The sequence below is a fragment of the Anarhichas minor genome, unplaced genomic scaffold, assembly GCF_050575085.1.
Source record: "Anarhichas minor isolate MPS153535 unplaced genomic scaffold, ASM5057508v1 ptg000062l, whole genome shotgun sequence".
NCBI lineage: Eukaryota > Metazoa > Chordata > Actinopteri > Perciformes > Anarhichadidae > Anarhichas > Anarhichas minor.
The window spans coordinates 8777690-8791662 of NW_027466508.1; the positions used below are offsets into that span (position 1 = coordinate 8777690).

The 13973-nt window shown below is 42.9% G+C and overlaps 1 protein-coding gene across 1 annotated transcript in view; it reads right to left on the reverse strand.

The window, feature by feature from the left end:
• pcdh17 (protocadherin 17) overlaps positions 1–7726 on the reverse strand; it is a 51146-nt gene extending 43420 nt beyond the window's left edge. The window contains exon 1 of the mRNA XM_076077890.1: positions 4777–7726. Coding sequence (XP_075934005.1) covers positions 4777–7272 — 2496 coding nt within the window. The 5' untranslated portion in view covers positions 7273–7726. The remainder of the gene's footprint in view (positions 1–4776) is intronic.
• Between the last annotated feature and the right edge of the window lie 6247 nt (positions 7727–13973).

The window sequence follows — 13973 nt, forward strand, 5'->3', positions numbered from 1 at the left end:
AATATGTTTCTGCAAAAACTATTACTTGTGTAAATCTTTGAAGAATTTCCAGCCTGGCTCCGTTTAATGTTTTTCATGGAAACGGTGACCAAAGAAAACATTAAAAGTGAGGTTAAAGATTACATATTAACATATCAGTGGGTATACCAGAGAAGATTTCTACCGTTTTTCTTGAAAATGTCAATGTTAAGAGAGGAGAATGGTCTCCTTGACATTAGTACAGTCATCCCCACTTACTCTCATGCATCATCAAAGTGCAAACAGACCCTGGAAAAGTACATGAATACTCAAATGCTGCTCATATTAGAAAGTAGATAGCTTCTGTTTCCCACTTACCCTGTGTACTCCCCTCCTCTCCCCCCCCCCCCCCCCCCCCATGTTCACAAATGTGGAGCGAGAGACCTCTGATGTTTATCGTGACATCTTCCGCTTCCCTCTGATTTGTTAAATGTTATGATTAATTAATGAAGGAGGATGCAAATATAGCTGCTGTTTTGTGCTGCGAGTTACACTTCTGCTACAGCTTCAAGACACACTCGCGCATCTGCACTGAAACAAGCCCCTCTGCAAACTCAAATAGCGCTAATAGCAGCTAATAAAGGAAACATTCATCGACAAAATGTCTATATTTTGGTTGAACAGGGGTCACTTAATTTACTGTTCACCCCCAGTGCAACATTCTGTGGTCTGACTGCGCCTCCTCTCAGTGGTTTCTATCACATGAGCTTGCGGGAGACAAAGAATGAAACTGCCTATTAATAATTCAGAATTTCAGCATGTAGTGTTATGTACAGTAGCAACAGATTTATTTGTGGAAATTTGAAGATACACCCTAAGGCAAGTTGATAATTCTAATTTTTTATGTACTGGCATGCTCAACTAAAACAAATCTCAGGAGAGCTCAACTGGGGGACAAAAGTACACAAATTACTAATGGCTACTTGAACTGTCTCTCATTCCTATAAATGACTGTTGAGACTGATTTTGCTGAGCTGCTCAATCCTGTGAGCAAGCGGGCTTCAGTGCATACAGGTTTACCAAACTCATTCGATAGAAAGCTCCAGAGGAAAGCAGTTATCTAAAGATGAAGGGAGAGGGAGAGAAATGAAATAAAGAGCGCTTTCCTATTCATTGCCTCAGTGGCCACTGAAGTGTGGGAGCAATTTCAATACAATATACAGCGGAGGCTTTGATAAGACTTGTCAGTGGAATCCTTAAAAACAACCCAAGCCCGGTTACATGTGCGTGTGTGCGTGTGTGTGTGTGTGGGTGTGTGTGTGTGTGTGTGTGTGTGTGTGTGTGTGTGTGTCTTGGAGGAAGGGTGTTTCAAGGTTCGGACAAATGCAAGATTGTCCCGCTCATAAAAGAGAGGGGCTCTGTCACGGAGCCTGCCAGCTGAAGGCTTAAATCACATGCCTGGAATACACAATGACGTTACACCCACACACACACACACACACACACATACAATCTCCCTAAATTATGCAGAGTATGACCATTCCTGGAAGCACCCATTTTCAACATCTGCTCCAGCTACATTGTTGGCATGCACATGCTCAACCTAAACAGATCAAAAGGAGTGAACATTTTATCTCTCAGATTGTATACGCACCACTTAAATCATCAAGGTCACGCCTCTTAACTGCTTTTTTCGGCATTCTTTAAAGTCACTCAATATGATATGGCATATATTTTCAGAATGCCATCAAAGACCTTGGTTTGTTATCAATTGTTACAAGACAAATCCGCCTTGCTTTTCTAATTCATATGCAGAAATGTGTGCACATTCTACATATCAAGGATTTACATGTCAGCTTCAGTAATTGTCATTAAAAATCTTTCTAACGAAATAGTGTCATGCAGGCAAATCCAGAAATGTAGTCTATATTCCACGTATTCTTGTCTGACATTTTTCATTAGAGCAGCAGCAGCCTCCCTACCAAGTGACAATGTCAAATCAGCAGAGACGAGAGCCCCTTTTCTCCTTGACACCCTCATCTCAATGCCACCCAACACAAGGCAGAATGCCGCCACCTAAAGGCAGCTTTTATAGCCTTTCCCCCTTTGTCTCTGTACCACCTGCACCTTATTAACACGGATGGTCTCCCACCGAGACAGGATTCGGTTTAATTAGAGTTTCGTGGTGATTCAAATTACCACACTCAAAACTTATCAAAACAAATCAATATGATAAATTATGGGCCATTTAAAAGTAATGACACAGGAGTCTTTGCATGTTTGGTAACAATGAGGGCAGCGTCTTGAAAAAAGGTGGGAAGGAAAGCGACAGAGTAACTTATGAACCAGTCGGTGGGGCTACAGCCTGGCACAGCTGCTGGAGCTAAACATAATGTGGGACAAAATCCTAAAAAGTATTCAAGACAGAGCGGGCGCAGGCTCGCTCTTTGGAGCAATTTACTGAAATCCCTTCTTCCTGAGCATTGAGGAATTTTGCAGCAGATTGGTTTTAACCTTGATTCCACACTAAGTAATTCCCTTAGCCAACGCCTTAAGCGGAATTAGGCATCATTACGTATCATCCTTCCCCTTATCCCAGGAACTCTCTTAAGAGATGAAATGAAGCTCACCACCGGGCCGGGTGCTAGCACGGTGGTGACAATGATAAGGCCAGCAGAGCTCTGCTGATATGTTCATATCATTCCCCTCTCCCAGCTCGAGACCAAGCCCAGACTGTCCGCCAGTGCACCACTATAAAACATCATTAGAGGCCAGCAGCAGTGTGCAGAGAGTCTGGGAGTTGCTGGCAGCTACAGTAGCCCCACTAGATGCAGATGAAGACAGCAGCGCTAAGGTGCCCTTGTGAGACTGACTGGGCAGGCGATATGCTCTCCCTCTTTATCCATCTCTTTATTTATTTTTCCTATTCAGCCTCTCCTCCTCGTGGCAACTGTAGTGACAGATGGGCTGAGAGGCCTTGGAATCGATGGATGGGGAATTCTGTCTTTGTTTCCTGACATTTTTCCCATAGCCACTCTCCTCTGACTCAGGTTACTTACTGTCGACACGAACAGAGAGAGGAGGCAAAAGCATGGGAGGGGGGGGAGGAAAGTGATATGCCTCTGTTCAGATTCTGAGGAAACTTAATGCCTCAGGCCATCTCCCTCTACACAGGTTTCTGTTGAATAATACAATAGAGCACCCTGCATGCCTGATGCGTCAAGGGGTCCCTCTGTAAACAAGACACTAAGGGATGTGTTGTTGCTGCTCTTGCTTGTTTTCCCTTTGACAGTCTGACGGGCGGGTGAGAAAAGTAAGTGCACAAAATGGATGTGCAACAGCCTCACACAGCATAAGGCATCATCACTGCATTAGCAGGGAAACAGCCTGCAGAATAGGACAGCAATTAAATTGTCCCTCTGATTAGGAAGCCTTAACGGTCTTTGTTTTGACCCTTGCCCTTTGCAACTGGCTCATAATAATAGAAGCAGGGCTGAGACCGTGAGTGGGAACAACAGACAGTGGCCTTCCTCCCTGGTGGGAACACGTCACATCTGATCGCAGTCATCGTCACATCCACGTCCAGCGCAAAGAGTGGGATAGATATCACAGCAGAGAGCCTAATGGAGAGACTAATAGTTACGGTCCATTGGGATGTAACGGAAAGGAATGACATTCTCCAATTGTACCGAATAGTTAAAGGCCATATGCAGAACCTAATGATAATTAAAAACACGTACTGTTTCATATTTCTAGCAAATATAGTTGGAACATATATTTTTACATGTGAACAGTAGGTAAACATCAGCTGCCCATTATCCCTAGTGTAACATACCACTGTTTTAAGCAGGCCTTAATCCTTGTCTGACACGACAGACTTATAATGGGCTTAAGGCTAAAGACACAGAAGTCATCACGTTAGAGGCTTAGACAGCCAAGTACTCCACACAAAGACACGTAAAGTAGCTGTGAAAATAGGTACAATCTGCTAATCTCTGGGATTAAAAAGAAATCGGCCGAATTAACTAGGAGGAGCTCTAGACTTCGATGATGAAATGAGTTTGAATGGTGGCTTCATACAGTAAACACGCATCTGTCACTGTTTGTGTTTATACTGTATATATACGAGTATGCCAGCAGGTCGTACTGCCGTTTCTAAGAGGTCAACAAAATATACCAGGTAGTTTAATTTTGTGGGAACATGTTTTATATTTGTTATTCTAAATGCCGTTTTAGGGATGGGCATTTGAAATCAGCAGTAGCTATAAATGCTACTGCTTGGATAACATTGCATTGGATAACTGTTGTGCAAATCTATCTGAATATTGTATTAGTTCCTATCACATTAACATTAAATATAATTCATATATATAATTATGTGGGCTTTTTAATGTAGTTTAAAATGGAATTGGTCCGAAAAAACAACAACTTGTACCTGATTATAACTAAGCCACAGGCTAAACTCTTTGTTCCTCAAGACTGAAACGACAGTGATTGAGTGATTAATGAAAAATTTCTACATGAAAACGGATTTCAAAAGCCTGCCGTGACATATTTCAAGCACAACTGATTTGTGTCGATGTCACTGGCTCTGTTCTATGAGAGCACCAGAATGACGGTTTAATCCTTCTAATGCTCACCCCTACCTCCCTTATTTTCCCTCTATGCTCTTGGGCCTCTCTGCCTGTCCTTATCTTCTTTTTCTTTCATTTTACAAAACAGGGGGCAAATGTTGACATAGAAAATGGGAGCTTTCTGAGGGTTGTGACGTGGAAATGGTGGCATAACGGTGAAGGAGAGGAGTGCAATTTATCTTACCTGTATGATGGACATGCGGTTAGTAGGTGTGTCTGTAGTGCTGGTGACTGGGCCTGTGAAGCTGGTGTGGCATCCCACGTGGCCTTGGGGCACGCTGAGGTTATTGGCAGTGGGCTTGAGGTACATAACCTCTGACCTTGGTGAGCTGAGTGGCAGGCGTGTCTGGTAGTCAAAGTACATAGGAGAGGTGGCCAAGGAAGGGCTGCTTACCACGTTCATCACATTCATGGCATCCCGCTCCTCCACTTCGCTCTGCACCAGCATGATGTCGTTCTTGTTAATCTTCTTCTTCTTGCCTTTCCCGAGCTGAGGGTGCGAGTACTCTGCAATGCGACAATTGTAGGTACGGATCTCCTTGTTTTCTCGCTTGCACTTGATTGCTATGGTCACCATGGCTGCCAGAAGCATGATGGATATGATGCTTAGAGTTACAATAAGAGGAAGGGACATGTCCCAGTTCTGATTGTCCTTTGTGCGAGGCAGTCCATCTGGAGGACGTCCGTTGGACGCCTTGATGAAGAGCCTGGCGGCGGCAGTGAGCGTTGGCTTGCCATGGTCAGATACTCGGATGATCAGCTCCACAATGGGGTTCACATCGTCCCAGAATGGGTGGGCTGTTCGCACCTCCCCGGTCACTGGATCAATCTCAAAGAGGTGCTCCTCATTACCATCAGAGATCTCATATGTGAGCCTCCCACTCTCGCCATAGTCATTATCCACCGCCCTCACTGTGGTGACAATGTAGCCAACACCAACGTTGCGCGGCACATGGATTTCAGCGGTGTCGTTTAGGAGCAGGGGCAGAACTATAACGGGGATGTTGTCATTGACATCCAGAACACTGATGCGTACTGTAGCGTTGCTCTCCAGGTGTGGAGATCCTGCATCTCTAGCAAGAACCTTAAAGTCAAAATATTTGATTTGCTCATAGTTAAAAGATCTCACTGCATAGATGGCTCCATTAGCAGCATTGACATTAACATAGGTGTTGACATCACCCCCACTCACATTGGAGTTGACTATGCTGTAGTACACTGTGCCGTTCTGGCCGAGGTCTGGGTCATGTGCCAGAACTGAGCCGAGGTACTCCCCAGGGATGTTGTTCTCAGGTATTTGAAGAAGGTAAACGGACTTGGTAAAGCGAGGAACGTTGTCATTCTCATCCAGAAGCTTTACAGTGAAGGACTTTGTGGAGTTTAGAGGAGGAATGCCGTTGTCTTTTGCCACAATGGTGACATTGAACTCATCCTGCACCTCTCTGTCCAACGGTCTGTCTGTCACCACGGTATATAAGTTTTCATAATTCTCCTCAAGTTTAAAAGGGACATTACCCAGTACTCTGCACTGAAGCTGCCCATTCCTGCCTGAGTCCTTGTCTGTGACACGGACCAGAGCAATGACAGTGGCTGGAGGTGCTGCCTCGCTGATGGCTCCCTGTCTCACAGACACAAAGCTTATAGACGGCCAGTTATCATTCCTGTCCAGCACTTTAACAGTGACTTTACAATGGCCTGGGATTGGATTGGGACCTAGATCCTTTGCCTGGACGTCAATCTCAATAACTGGGCTCTCTTCGTAGTCGATTTCACCTTGAATCTTTATGACCCCTGTTCTGGAATCTATGGAAAAGAGCTCCCGGATTCTCTCTGGGGCATAGCCACTAAAAGAATAGACTACTTGTCCATTGTTACCCTCATCAGGATCAGTGGCGTTTAAATCGATCACCACTTTACCTGGAGGTGAATTTTCAGGAATTTCCACAATATACGAGGGCTGATCAAACACAGGGCTGTTATCATTGGAATCAATAACTTTAACATTTATCTGCATGGTACCTGACCGAGGATATTCCCCCCCATCTGTGGCTGACAAAATAAGGGTGTGATGGTTTCGTTCTTCTCGGTCCAATGGCCGTTGAATAACTAATTCTGGGAATTTAGTCCCGTCCCCACGGGACTTTACCTCCAAGGAAAAGAGATTGTAGTCATCGCGTGTTATTTGATAGGTTTTCAGGCCATTCTCCCCTGCATCTGGGTCATGGGCGCTGGTCAGGGGAAAGCGTGTCCCTGGCACTGCGTTTTCAGAAATCTCAATATCAATCTGATCCGAGGGGAAGATGGGTGAGTTGTCGTTAATGTCCTGAATATCTATTTTGATCATGCAGATCTCCTTGTCATTGGCAAACACCTCCATGGAGAGCTGGCACTTGTGGTTTGTCTTACACAACATTTCCCTGTCGATGCGCTGCTTTGTGTACAGCAGTCCGCTTTGGGGGTCCACGTCGATGAAATGCGGAGCTGAGTTCTCCAGCACCCTGAAGTTGGCTTTCTTACCCTGTCCTCCCGGCCCAACCTGATCGAGTCCGAGTCTGGCATCTTTGGCAATGTTCCCAATTACTGTCCCCGGACCCTGTTCCTCCGGGACAGAGTAATTCAAGTTTTTCAATGTCAGGGCTTGAGCCCATAACAGGAGGAAAAAGAAAATAGAAAGATGCATCCCCACTCCGTAAAAGCTGCTTTAATCTCTGTTGTGTTTACGCCTCCTTTGACCTGTTGATATTTTGTTCAAACTTGGTGTTTCTATTAATCGGGATCAAATAAAGAGTTCTGTTCATCATGTGAGGCCTTGGCATTTGTCTTTGTGGATTGTCTTTGCTCTGTCTCTCTCTTCCAGCAATCTGTGGTGCTGAACACCTAATTTATATTCAGCTGAGCGCCCAGACTCATCTGAGCAATAAACGCGATCCAGTCTCCAAACAGAATAGTCATTGTAAGTGTTCAGTCATGCCACCTAAGAAGGAAAACAGAAAAAATATATATTTGTTATAATATATATATATGTGTCAATTAGTCACCCAAATAAAAACACACTAAAAAAGATACACCAACCATACTGCCAGTGAGAAATCAGATCCACCGCTGAGCCAAAAATGAAACAGTGCCCATGTGTAATTCATCTCCACAATTATGGGGGAAGCTTGTCAATTAGTTAACCTTGGGAAGACACTCAGCGCGGAACAGATCAGGGAAATAATGATTCCCCTTGTAGATTATTTACACCATACCATTATAGACAGGATGCAGTTTTAAAAAGCTATCTCTGATGTGCAATGCACGACCTGACCCTGTCTTGATGACGGCACATTAAGAGAATGCCGACTGAAAATGTAATAGGGCAACTTTAATAATGTGGTCACACTGCAGGCGTACAACTGAAGACGGCCTATCGCGGCAGCTATTTGAATAAGTGTGTATAAAATGAGCCTCTTACACGCATTAACAAATCCGCATAATCCGGATATTTAAAATGAGCCTTGTAAAAAAAAATCGTAAATGAGCTGCCAGCATCTCAGCACAGCCGTGTAATTCTCGCCACTGATGCCCTCCGTGTCTCTCTCTCTCGCGCTCTCTCTGCAAAATGCAACTGTCCTTGGAAGAAGCTGTTGCTTCCGCATGCACAGGGATGCGAAATAACAACCGTTTGGAAATGAGCAACAGACGGAGGGGCTTCGAGTGAAGAATCGCACAGCACATAAAGAACATAAAGGACAAAACGAAAACTTACCAAAAGAAACTGCCGCGTGCCAAATAGTCCAAAATAAAAAAAAAAGATATGACGTTAACTGTCAAAACCCAAAACAGTCAGTTGCAGCCGGGGCTCAGTGAGAGTTTCATCCCATATAACCACTTCTCAGTGGGGCTGCCGCCCGTTTCCTCTTTCCCTTCGCCGTGCAGGAGGAAAAAGCGACAAGCCTCCGCTGCTGCACGCACAGGCTACAGTGCGGCGCAGTGGAAATAAAAAAAAGTGCTCCAGAAAAGTATGACTGTAATGTCAATGAGCTGAAGTCCTCTCCGCTGTCTGATTAGGATGCAGCGGCTCGCCTTCTGTCTGCAGTGAGTCACCGTTCTTCAGGAAAGGAAAACTGTAGTCTATGAGGAGGAGAAGAAGAAGAAGGGGAAAAAATCCAGATGTATAGAAAGGTAGATCCAAAGTGGATATTTTAAAAAGGCGGACAGTGTTTTTCTACCCTGTCCCGAAACACCGCTGAATGACTGACTCCCGTAGTGGCATTTTGTCCTTGTCCGCCGTCCTCCAGTCAAAGTCCTCACGGAGAGACAGCTGCTGAGGAGGTGGTCAGCAAACAGCCCCGCATTCAGGCACAAGTCTGTCTGTATCTGTCAGAATAAAAAGGGTGATTTTCTTCAATATATATACGCACAGTCGTTATTTAGTATTCCGTGCACGTAACACAGCCCTAAGCACACAGAACGCTTCCTCTCACTGACTGAAGTCCGTACACCTCATGGTGCATTAAACATTGTCGCTGCTCCTCTGGCAGCCAATGAATTTGAAGAGGTGGGATGAGAAGGAGGGATTCAAAAGCCGCTTCGGGTACAGACTACAAATGATTGGAGGCTCGCAGTTCACCGGTGGTGCATCTGTGTTTTTTCAAATATCACACTTCATTGTTGTTTACAATAAAGGGAAACCGTGCGTTGGGCAGCTTTGTCAGAGACTTAAAGGGGCCAGGCTGGAGACGTTTGAAATGTCGGTTAGGTCATTTATCCCAAACAGACAGCACGGTTTGAATTCAACGGAAATGAATTCATTTCGGCTAAACGAAATAAAGGTGTGCGTTCTCAACCTTTTAATCTGGACTTCATTCAACTGTGCTCAGAGCAGAGGCAAATGTAAAAGAGGAGCACAGATTTAATATTATTCTTAGATATATAATTGTAGGTAATTAAGAATATTAACTGTGGGATTGGGACTGATTGGATTGTGTGTGTTTGTATGTGCCACACATCACCCCAGTTTGTAGTGTTATTCTTCATTTAAAAGGTGTTGCAGCCATCTCCTTGAGAGACTTGTGTTTGAACTAACGTTTCATAGTAAAACAATAAGTCACTGTACCATACAACTGTCCTGCATCAACTGGGAAATTATGATGGAGGCTAATGAAAGTTTTAGAGTAAATGATTGATTCGAAGTGACAACGATATCACTCATAGTAGTTTTCACTATTATACTTTCACAATTATAGCTTTAAAAAACTTAATTTCATATTGTCTCTCATAGTTCTCGTTCTAAAGGAAAGAAACAGCAGAAACTGTCTGTTAGGAAGTTTTTTTATCCAGCACTGGAAGTAAAGCTGAAATGAATAGTTGATTAATAGAAAGGTACTTTATTAGTAATTTATTTTAGCAATCAATGAATTCAATTTTTTCAAGCAAAAAAGACAACCATTACTGATTTAGCTTCACACTCAGGTCAGGATTTGAAGCTTTTCTTTGTCCTATGTTCTGGAAAATTAAACATATTTTTGTTTTCAACTGTTTGTCTGACAAATCAAGCACTTTGAGGAGGTAGTCTTGGACTTAAGAAATTGTAATGGGCGTGTTAAAACCACACAATTAACAGAGAATATGTTCAACAGATTATTGTATTTAAAAAATAATTAATTATAATAATAATAAAAAATGAACCACATAGGGAAACACACTGGATAGGTTGCCAGTGCATCAGGGTGCAAACAGCAATGAAAGCTTTCTTATCCTCTTGCTTTGGTCCAATATTGACAATCACTGAGGCACCATGCCACCCGTACTTGAATCATTTAGCAAAATAAATCATAACTCATACTGTCAGATGACGGCCCTGAGAACTTTTAATCGTCTTTTGACTTGACTGTTGTCATAGGGTTTTGTCAGAGTTTAACGATGCCCTTCATTTGGTATTGCTATTTCAATATGTCAGCTTTGTTCTGTATAATCGTGTAGTCTATCCATGTATAAACATCGGTCCCAACCTCTTTGACTTTCCCTCTGACCTTTATCTCTGACAGGAGGGAATGACACGAGTGTCAGAACCATTTGTTAGTCAGGAGGCGACCGAAGCTCATTATTAAACAGCAGGTTTGATGTACCAATGTCAAGATGATGATAACTGATGAAGGTAAATGTCACATCACTGTCTCTATCTGCATACTGTGTGTGTGTGTGTGTGTGTGTGTGTGTGTGTGTGTGTGTGTGTGTGTGTGTTTCGTCTTGTCTATGTGTGTGTGTGTTTATTCAAATGTGATGCATATTTTGTTCACTAAGTGAACCTTCCTCTGAAGTCTTCAGGTCATGTAGGTGTTCCATGACTTACAGAGCCTGAGACAAAATGCTGAGTAGCAATGAGCCCGGTGTTTAAAAGAATATATAATTATGTGTCAAAAATAATTAAATTTGCTCTCGAATGAAGTTGAATCATATATTATCCTCAAAACCACATTGTTCCCACCACGTTTTTTTAATCATTTGCCCAAATAACCTGTTTGCTCTTTTTCCTCGCCAACTACAATGCTACACACTAAGCTTAAACAATGCCTGCAAAACCACCTGCCTTGATGAAATGTCACCAGTGCTGCCAGAGATAAACCCAGCCATTAGCAGCTTTCTTCATTAGCCCAATTAAAAGGCCCTCAGGAAATGCACTGACAGAAAGCGTATTTGGAATGGGCTGCTGGTGAACAGTTGCATTAAAACCCGATTTCGTAAATTAAATTTCAATCTAATGGCAATGGCCTTTCTTCAGGTGGTAATAAGAGAGAGGAGGCCTCTTCCTGCCTACGCTATTTAACCCATTTTTTAATTCTCTTTTCCTCCCTTTCCTACACTCTCAGATTTCACTTCTTCCCTCGAGCAATAAAAATGTGTAACACTGTTAAAAGAAATTTAAGCCATGAAGACAGACCGCATGGAGTCCGACTGTGAGCTTTTTCTCCATTACCTCTGTCGGGGGAGAAAAAAAATAAAAAAATCAGTTTTGACATTTTTTATACATCGAGAGTTTTATTCCGGCAGCAAACTGTCACTTCCTTCACAGGTACTTTTTACCTGCCTGTTGTTTGTCTCCCACATACATTTTTTCTATGTTGCCATTTGAATCTGTGCCTCTGTTCTTCTTTACACTGTTCAACTCTTCGCTGTGTTGGGGAGAGGGAGAGGGGGAGTAGCACCTTATTGTTTACCTCACTTTGCTGTGGTTCAGCAGTAGAGAAAACACAGTTTGAGTAACTCTTTGTCTTTGTCTATGATAGTATGAAAGCTGAGACAGCAGCACTGATGATATTTTTAAGTAGATGTGTCTCTTTCATTCTTCAAAGGCATAAGCCCTCTGAACTGTTCATTAGTTACAGCATGCATGTATAACGGCATCTGACTGCATTAAGCTATTAATAGTAATGCTCGTTCCTACAGGTGACACGCATGGCACGCTTTACTGAAAGTTAGTTTAACCCGCATTTGACCCTTTATGCTGTATATTATTACAGGATAATCCTTGGGTGTCTGAAAGAGATGGTTGAAGCTGTAGTTCCTTCGTATTTAGTGCCAAACCATAGAACTCAACCGAATTGCAAAAAAATGTACTTGCAGTTTCATTTCAGTTTCCTATTTTACACTCTGTTGCTTGATTTTAGAGTTTCTTCTATATTTATTCTCTGTCTGTCTCTCCTTTAATCTTTTGCGGTAGTAAATAAAGGTTTTGCTGTGCTTCAAATGAACTAGTACAGTATGCACAAAGTCTTGTCCACATGCATCTAAAGGTTACACTTAGTTGTGTGCCATCTCTGTCTGTCTGCCATCACACATGAATCTGAAAATGTGGATAATGGTGCACACTTGCTCCTCTTCTCCAAGGCGTTCATGGTGTTGCGTTCAATTGGACACAGGAAAAAGCCACAGAAGTGGTTGCGGAAAGCATCAAAAGAGAGACCTTGCGATAAAAGCACTTCGTTTGAGATCTTAAATCTTTATGAACGTCATTTACACCTTAGTAACAGCAAATAGAAAGGGTCATTCCTGTTCATAAAATCAGAGTAGTGTCTGAAACAACCAAGTCAAGAGGACGGCTGGTAAGTCAAGTCAGATGTGGATGCATTGATCCATTCAGATGGACTGCCAAGGCTGGTTTAGCACAGTTCATTATGTTGGTCTGAAAGATAATAGAGGTAAGTACTGATGAGCATGGTCACGGTTTACAGTTTGAGCCATGGGAATCTATTTAAATGTTCACTATGCATCCTCTCTTTCTTTCTTTTCTTCCAGCTCTGTCTTTGCAACAGAGCAGCTGAAATCCCTGACCCGGCTTAGCAGTGTCATCAAGCCTCAAGAAAGAAACAAAACAATGGTTTATTCAAAGGAGTTGACTAAATGTTACCCTGCATGTACAACGATTGTGTGCGTGTCGGAACACTTTGTGTCCTTTTAACCGTGTCTATATGTTGATTTCTGATTCATCCTTACATAGGCTGCCACTAATGAATGCTTCTTTTTTACAGAACCGATTGGACAGGATGAATGTATTTTATGGTTCGAGCACAACCCAGATCTGTTAGTGAGCCTGTTTGTACGTTCCAAGAAATATTTTCTGATCAACGCTCTCTGTGTAACAGATTCTGCCTCGGGACAATCCTCACTGTTGGACTGCGAGCTGTAATGGACGTTAGCAGGTGCAGGGGCTGCTTGGTAGCGAAACTAAGATTAATTTTCATCAGGTGTGTCTTTTCACAAGCAAACTGCCGGACGACCTGTACTTCTACATTGACGCCACAAATTAAGTCTATGAGTCAGATGCATACATTAATGCTCTCGGCATGCTCTTAGTGGAATAACCCTATTCTCCCTGGAAAGATCATGAGTGAGAGATGAATTGTAATCATCTCCTATTGCCTTATTAGCATCACCAAGTGCTCCTAAAGAGCCAAATCACATTTGGCTGGCTGAGTCTGGCACACGGGAAATACGTGCAGAATTGAGGGTCATGCTCATGGTCATGCCAACAGTATGCCTTGTATTCACCCACAGCTCCCTTTGGCATAGGTAGGCTTCTAAATTAGTTAGCCTAACATCGAATGATACACCAACACACCTTACACCATTTTTAATCGCCATCCGCTGGGTTAAAAATGTCCATCAACCATCTGTTCTCTTCCGGATCGCTTCAGTCAAAAACACTCAAGACACTTTAAAAGTGCTGCATCTTTATCTCTTGGGTTTTCAACATCACTTCTTTACTTGATCAGATGATGCAGAAAGTTTCAAAACAATTTACTTTTCATACAACAGTGTCCTGTAGAAGAAATCAAGCTGGGCAGTCATTGGTATTAGTAACAGCCTCTTACATCTTCCCCTGCAATGCTTTTGTTTTGC